This window comes from Pterocles gutturalis, unplaced genomic scaffold (genome assembly GCF_000699245.1).
Source record: "Pterocles gutturalis isolate BGI_N339 unplaced genomic scaffold, ASM69924v1 scaffold49554, whole genome shotgun sequence".
Classification (NCBI taxonomy): domain Eukaryota; kingdom Metazoa; phylum Chordata; class Aves; order Pterocliformes; family Pteroclidae; genus Pterocles; species Pterocles gutturalis.
Genome location: NW_010132542.1, coordinates 1 through 8,213, shown reverse-complemented (window position 1 = coordinate 8,213; position 8,213 = coordinate 1). Strand labels below are relative to the sequence as shown.

General features: G+C 44.5%; 1 protein-coding gene across 1 annotated transcript; it reads left to right on the top strand.

Annotated features, from left to right (window-relative positions):
• Nucleotides 1-419: 419 nt before the first annotated feature.
• SRSF4 (serine/arginine-rich splicing factor 4) lies at nucleotides 420-6,110 on the top strand (the record flags this gene model as incomplete). Its single annotated transcript, XM_010080914.1, has 5 exons — nucleotides 420-601; nucleotides 1,480-1,592; nucleotides 3,327-3,541; nucleotides 4,403-4,486; nucleotides 4,665-6,110. Coding segments are annotated over 5 exons (1,375 nt in total), but the record flags the coding sequence as incomplete, so codon positions are not given.
• Between the last annotated feature and the right edge of the window lie 2,103 nt (nucleotides 6,111-8,213).

The following is an 8,213-nucleotide window of genomic DNA, read 5'->3' as shown; positions in this document are numbered from 1 at the left end:
GCAGAGTGTGCGGACCACTTGTGTGTACAGAGATGAATGATTATTTCCACTTGAAGTGTAGGAATGAAGGTGGCTTCCTTCTAGAACCAGGAATGAACCCAGGAATCTTCAAAAATCAGGAACAATCCTAATCCAGGGAACATATAGACTACAACATCTGTCAAAGGAAACTTCAGCCTTGGTGCTGTTGAGTGAATTTTAAATATTTTTTTTAATTTATTGAATATGGTGCAACATAGAACCACATTTAGTGGATTTGTGGGGGTAGTGCTCTTGGCCATAAACCCTTAGGTGGCCTTCAAGATGGTCACGACCATTGTTCATCTCAAGCTCGGCACGCGGAGAGGAACGCTCTTTGGGCTCTGCGGAAACGTGCTGTGGGACACAAATGGGTTTTGAGCAAGACACCTCCGGTTCAGTTCTTTCCGAGTGATTCTTTTTTCCCTCCCTCTCTCCAGGTATGGCTTTGTTGAGTTTGATGATCTGCGCGATGCAGATGATGCTGTTTATGAGCTCAACGGTAAAGATCTGTGTGGGGAGCGAGTGATCGTTGAGCATGCCAGAGGCCCCCGGCGTGACAGCAGTTACGGTTCTGGACGCAGTAAGCACTACCATGCATTTGTATCCATGACTTATTTTAAATAAAACATTTTTTGCTCTTTTTTTTTTTTATAAAAGTAATTTTAAAAGAATATTATATGAAGTTGTGAATAGTGTTCTGTAACTGTAAATGTAACTGTTGATCTGAATATTTATTAACTTGTTTGTTGTATTAAACTATTTTAATTGATAAATTAATAAACACAATTTCTTGTACCATTTTTATTATTATCATTTCGTTTTAACTATTTGAATGGTGTATTTGCAATGTGCTGTTGAACATAGCTTTAACAAAGACCTCAATGTTTTAATTAAAAGAGTCCTTTGAGGCTAAGATGACTGCCCGTTCCATTTGCTGACCCGGGGTTACCTTTCCATGAGTGGCTCTGACCTTTGTGGCCCTTGGCTGACCAAAAAAGGAAGCCATGTGACGACCGCAACCTTGTCCCATTAGACCTGGGTGGTGAGGACCCCAAGGGTTAGAGACAGATGAGATTAATCTGAAATAGGTGCCTGAAAAGCTTTATTCATGGTCAAATATTCAGAAAACCTTTAAGCAATGTAAGTAACATTAGTCAACTGGCTTAATTCAGTTTCTTCTTTCAAACTGTTTTAAAAATAACTTTAATTGCATGATAATTGTAGCGTAATCATAATTATGTGCATTGCTTTATTTATGTGCTTGTAGTAATTTTTTTTTTTTAATGCTTTGGATCTTTGCAACATTTTATACAAGGGGGATTGAATTTAGACTAATGGGTGGGGGAGTTTTTAATGGCTTTGCGATCTTACGGGGCAGAACAATTTTCGTCTGGGATGTAGAGCGAGCGCTCCATTGCCCTAGTTGAAGTACTGCTGTCTGCTTGTCACCTCCTAAAGGTGGATATGGTTATAGAAGAAGCGGAAGAGATAAGTACGGTCCTCCGACCCGTACAGAATACAGATTGATTGTGGAAAATTTGTCAAGCCGCTGCAGTTGGCAAGATCTTAAGGTATGGGGCTGCTTTCCTTACCCTCTCTCTGTTCAAGAGCATAAAGGGTAAAAACGTTAGCTTCCGTTTCCACAAGGAAAAATGCTATACACCGGTGTTCTTGACTCCAACTTGTTAATCAGTTTGTGTGCTCATATGCGTACAAGTAAATTTTGGAAATAATACATACGTTAAGTCAATTTTGCGTATATGAAATCATTAATGCGACATTGGGAGTTGCACCTGTAGACTTGGTGTCACTGAGAGAATAACTTGTGTCCTTAATGCAAACCCAGCATCACGTACAGATGTGTTTTATCTTATCTTTACGCCCTCTCAAAACAGACTTTCATCATGCCAGCAGTAGGATTCACTAGAGATGGAGTTTGCCCTTGTCACTTTGGGTTTTACTTGTCAATGTTTAAGGTGCTAGAGCTGTTTGGAAATTATAACATTGTTCTGTCACGGTCTCCTAAGAATTTCCACCCCATGTACAGCTATTTTAAAGAGAGTTTTGGGGAAAGGATGCTTCCAGAATGAGCAGTCATGCAAAACCTCTGCCAAGAGCTAAAATTTTTTCAAGATCCCAAGGAGTGGAAGGTGATTCTCGGCAGTGGAAGCGTTGGGTAACCCTGTGTAGCCCACGGTACCTCCGAGCACTGGAGGTGAAGCATTGAGCATTGATTTGTGATTATCTGAGTCCTGGATGGGGGGCAGGACAGGCAGCAGAATTTCAGTCGTAGGTACAAAAAGATGGTGTTTCCTTATCAACCTTAGCAGCAACGGTTCAAAACGCTTGTTCTTACAGGAACGCTTTCTTTTATGGTTCTCTTTTAAGGATGTGTAAAATTTGCTCTAAACAAACTTTGACGTAGTAGAAACTGGTCTGTAATTGAGTGTGTAACACTAGCTCAGGTACGTACTGAGATTCTTCAAATGTCTTTTGTTGTTAATGCTTCACACCGTCAATAGCTTGTCTTTGCTTCTGGTATTAAAAATTGTAAGTAGAGCATGGCATGATTAATCCTCTGCTGGATGCTTTGCTTTTTTCCAGTACCTTTGGTTTCAGTGTACTTAAGATGGGAGTAGCTGGGTTGAAAACAGAACAAACCGGAGTTCTGGGCCCCGTTTCCATTGCAGCCAAAATCCGCAGCGGCTGAAAGCTGGCCCTGGCTGATGGCTCGCTCAGAGCAGGGCAGAAAAGCCTTCCCTGATCGTCAGACATGTTTAGATATTGAAACAGAGAAGCCAGGAAGCATGAAGCAGGAAAACAAATTGAGCTTTTCCTTGTGTGGGGGTTTCTTCCAGCAGAATCTGTTACCTAGGTGGAGGCTGAAGGGAGGTCCTCTTGCCTCTTCATATTCAACCTTGAAGTTTATCACCTTTCCCAAGTTGCCTTTAAAAACAGGATTTAGAAAGCGGTTTATTTCTTTAATTGCTTTTGTAATTTGAAATTTATAATAGTTCAGCACGTATTTGATACTAGACTTGAGATGAGAGGACCTTAAATTATTGTTTGGCTCAAAACTATCGACACCACCTTGGTTCTAATCACACAAACTGAAATCACAGTGTGGTATTTGGCTTGCTCAGAAACCATGACGTTAGCGCTGCAAATGCTGGTTGGTTCAAACCCTCGCTGACATTCGTGCGAGTAGAAGAGGTTGAGCGAGCATTGTTGCAGAAATGAACAGGGTCAGCCTGGAAGCCTGGCTCTGGATTCGAGGCAATGGTTATTCTGTCCTCTTCCTCCAGGATTATATGCGTCAGGCAGGGGAGGTGACATATGCAGATGCACACAAAGGAAGGAAAAATGAAGGTGTGATTGAGTTCAAATCCTATTCTGACATGAAAAGAGCCCTTGAAAAGCTGGACGGGACAGAAGTAAATGGCAGAAAGATTAGATTAGTGGAAGACAGACCTGGATCGAGACGGCGCCGCTCTTACTCCAGAAGCCGAAGCCATTCGAGGTATGTCTCTGCAGAACGTAGCTCAGGCTGAATCCAGCTGCAATTCCATGAATATACAGCAGGTTCCTAAACACCCTGAAAGTGTTCAGAGTTCACAATAAATCTAGTTTTTGAGAAGTTAATAGCTACCTGGAAGTAGCCAAGGGAAATGAGGCCTCTGTCCAGCAGTGTTTTCCTTGGCGAATGTGTGTCTCTGCCAGCCACACGCCGGAGCGCACGCTGCTGCTCTTTCCCAAATCCACCAGGTCCGTGGACCTCAGCGTCTTGCAGGAGAGGCTGCGTGACAGGTGGAGCTGTGCACAGCGTGAACAGAAGGTGCTTTTAACGCTTGGGCTCTGAACATTGTGTTCTATAAGCACCGGGATGAACAGTTCTCTCTCAGCTTGCCCACCCTTACCCAGTCCCCCTTTCTTAGGGATTTGCTGCTTTCGTTGTATGATCGAGAGAACTGCTTCAGCACACCACACTGAGTCCTTTCCCCTTTCCATTCTGGGGTAGAACTTGTCACAAGAAAACTCAGGCAAACTCCTACTGTTCCTAGAACAGCTTGGTTATGAGATCAAAGCCTGAAGTCAAAGCTTCATCCGAGTGTCTCACGGCATTAAACTGACTTGATTGAGAAAGTGATTCTCGCTTCCAGGTTGCATGTTTTCTGCCAGATTAGCAACCCTGCTCTCTGCCAGCCGTGGCAGCAGGGGATGTGCGGTGGGGAGAAGGGGACTCTGATTGTAGCTTTAGTGTAATGCTCTCACTGTTCAGCTGCTTCAAAGGTACTGTAGTACTCTGGGGTTTTACCCACAGGGGACCAGGGGATCAGAAGCTCTCCGTGGGCATGTCTTAAGCTGATTGCTTTTGTTCCAGGTCTCGCTCTCGAAGCAGACATTCGCATAAGAGCAGGAGCCGCAGTGCCAGTACTAGTCGCTCCAAGAGTAGATCAAGATCCAGGTATGTCTTTGTGGTGGGAAAAAATGGGGGCTGCCCGCTTAAATGAGAAGCATCATCCTAAATGTGCAGTAGGAACACTTTGGTTTTCATTTCCCTGCTGTATTATGCACAATATTTAACTCCTAGTTAAATCCAAGCTGCACTGAAGCAGAGCCGTCTGTTGCCTTTGTACTTGCAGGTCTGTGTCCCGTTCCAGAAGCAAGAGCCGTAGTCGCAGCAAGAGCCGTAGCAGAGGCCAAAAAGAGAAAAGCAGGACTCCAAGTAAAGAGGATAAAAGTAGGAGCCGCAGCAGGAGTGCAGAGAAATCCCGAAACAAAAGTAAAGATAAATCTGAGGGCACTCTCCATAACAGTGACGAGAAAGCAAAGAGCAGGAGCCGCAGCAAGGAGAAGAGTAGGAGCAGGAGTGGGAGTAAGGACAGGGGAGAGGCGAGGGAGAGCGTGAGGAGTAGGAGCAAGGAGAAGAGTAGGAGCAAAGACAGGGAGAAGAGCATTAGCAAGGCCAGGAGCAGGAGCAAGAGCAGGGATGAGAGTAGGAGCAGGAGCCACAGTAAGGATAAAAGGAAAAGTAGGAAGAGAAGCAGGGATGACAGCAGTAGAAGCAGGAGCCGCAGCAAGAGTGAGAAAAGCAAGAGGCGCAGCAAGCGAGACAGCAAACCAAGTAGCAAGAAGAAAAGGAAGGACAGCCATGAGCGGTCCAGGTCAGCCTCCAAAGAGAAGGAGCATCTAAAATCAGAATCTGACAAAAAGGAGGCAAAAAGTGAGGGTGAGGATGCAGCCGCACATCGGGCATCTCGCTCCAGGTCTAGGTCAATTTCCAAATCCAAACCAAACGTTAAATCAGATTCTCGTTCCAGGTCTAAATCTGTTTCCAAGCCTAGGTCCCGGTCCAAGTCTAGATCTAGGTCTGCCTCTAGGTCACACTCCCGATCGCGGTCAAGGTCTCGCTCCAGATCCTAACCTTGCTGCAACCCCACTTGGAACAGTCGGAGAAGTCTTTTGTACGTGTTTAGTAGTTGTAGCGCAAGTGATTGAAGTAGAAAACACGTCGATGCTGTATATTTTTAAGAACCCTGATGGTACGTCTGTCACTGTTAACCACAGAGCTCCCTCCCTGCCCGGCTCTCTGGTGCAAGGCTGTGCAGCTCATTTTCTACCCTAGAGAGAAAGGTTCTCTTTAAATAGAACTCGTCCCAGAGCGCCCAAATTGCCCTGTTTTCCAGCAAGAGCCTCGCAGAGAAGGAGCTCTACGCCTTGGTGGGTTGATGAGGTTGCCGTGATGACTGATAGGTAGGTATGACGGCTTCAGCAGTCTTTGCCCTTGAATCGATGCCCTTCGATGTATGCCATGTAGTGGAAGTGCTAAGTCTTAAGTTTCCTACTACTTTTGTTTCATATTTTTGGACTTACAAAGTTGTGAATAGCACAGTCAAAAGGAGGAAGAAAAAAAGAAATAGGTACTTGCAGTAATCCATAGGGAAAAGAAGTATAGTTCCATATTCTGGTATTGTGACGATATCCTTGTTTTATATTAAATTTTTTTATTTTATTTTTCCCTGTCTTGCAAAGTACAGTGATTCCTGTTTCCATGAAATTTGAATAAAGACTATTTTTGCTTGATGACATTTGGTGGTGGTTATGTGAAGTTGTGGTTGTATTTTCCATCGATTGGTGTAAGCTTGAATTTGCAGGAGAGTGACTTGCAGAGAATTCTTGGTTTAGAAAAGCCACTTAATATTCAATGGAGTCACGACACTCGAATACAATCCAGTTAAAAGAACTCGTTTCTCTAGAAACACTCACGGCGTTGTTTGGAGCTTTAACATTGCAATAAGGAGAAGAATACAGGAAAATGAACCCGAAGCAATAATGAAGGTGACAAGCCTGTTCTCAGTGTCTGTATAAATGAAACAGAATGAGCTTCTGTAATACAGGGAAGAAAATTTTTTCACCCACTTAAGTCGCTCGCCTCAAGTCAACTAAAATCATTGTTTGTCCCACAACATTTTACGTGTGGTGCAGCTGATGCAGGAGGTAATTGTGGTGATGCTTTTACAGGTGTTGTTCTAGCCCAGCACGCTCAGCAGGCGAATGCAAAGCCGTCCCAGCTGCTTACTTCTGCTGCTTCTTTGATTTCATGATCCCTGATTGCGAGTTTGGGACTTCAGCCATGAACAGTGATGTTCTAAATCAGAAGGTGTTGGTCTGACCCAGGCAGGACGAGAACCTCACAGAGTTCAACAGCACGAACCAGCCTTTGCTCCAGGCACCGCGCAGCAGCCAGGGTTTGTCTTCGTGGCCCCCAAAAATGCAGGGGGAATTGTAGCTTGGGGATTTCCCGTCGTGGATTGAAGGTTCAGTTCGTGTACAGCCCTTTCCTGGAAGGGAGCTGCCCTACAAACACCCTGTCTGCTCAGAATTTGCTCTGGAGCTCCCCAGCTCCCGTTTTCCCACTCTGGCTGCTCCAGTGGCACCCGGAGCAACACAGAGGTGTGAGGCTGCAGCCTCGGCTGGTCCCTTCTCAGCATATTTTCCAGGAGTTTTTCCTCCTAATGAAACATCTGTACTTGGGGGGAACCTTTAAGAAAGAAGAAAAGTGCAGCAATGCACTACACCTGCCAGCAATGCTCCCAAAAATAAAAGGCAAAATGTATTTTGTGAGTTCTTATAAAAAAAAAAAATCCATTTGTTATAGCTTTATCAAAAACTTTTCTTTAGCAAATTTCAAACAGCTGACACCCCTTAAACCAGCAGTTCCCACAGCGAGATGTTAACTTTATCGGTGCAAGTAATTCTGTATAATCTGATCATCAGAAACTCGTCCTGCCACGTGAAAAAGGATGAAAGGGCGATGGATGAGAAGAGTTGCTTTCAACACAAAATATTTCCGAAGAGTTTAAGAAGGGTCAGGGCTTGGTGAGTGGCTCAGACTTTATCAAATGTCACATTACTGCAGCAGCAGGAGAAAGCTCTGTGGAGGTGGTATTTAATTTCTTTAGAAGGAAAAGCTGTTTCCAGCTGTATCTATTTAGCGCTTTAACATCTCAGGCTCTCCTAACAACACTTCTAATCCCTTTTCCTGCTTATTCTTAGCACAGAAGCAGACCAGGCTAGGCGAGATGTTTGCTAATGTGGGATAATTAACTGAAAAATACCTTTAAGAAAATCTGCAAATGATAAAGTCGAGGCTAAGACTTTCCAAACTGACTCTGGCTTTTGCTGCCTGGCTGCCGAGGCTGCTCGCAATGCCGTGAGCGTGGTTTTAGTGAGCCCTGGGGGAGAAACATTTCTCTACGTACCTTAAGCCGGGATTTGGAGAAGGAGGTACATGGAAAACTTTTGGCTGAGGCGTAAATTTTCACTGCATGGAATAAAGGATGCACAGGAAAGACAAAAATCTTCAAGGTTGCGTGCGTGAGCACTTAGAGCGATAGTGAAGGTCTGGGGCTGGCATCTGCCCTGCGGGGAGAGTTTTTGGGGTAATTAATTGTGAGTTCCCTGCTTTTGTTCCTGCCTTTTGCAAAGGAGGTGATTGAGTGTTGCAAGCAAGCCATTGAGGGGTAGAAAAAAACGGGAGGCTCATCCTCCCCAGCAGGTACCTTGATTTTCAGCCCAGGGAACTTCTTGTACCAGACACATGGCCTCGAGGGTCGGATAAGGAATTTCCAGGATAATGACATTCTGGGGCATCTTATTCCCGATAATTAGGCTGAAGTAATAAGTATTAT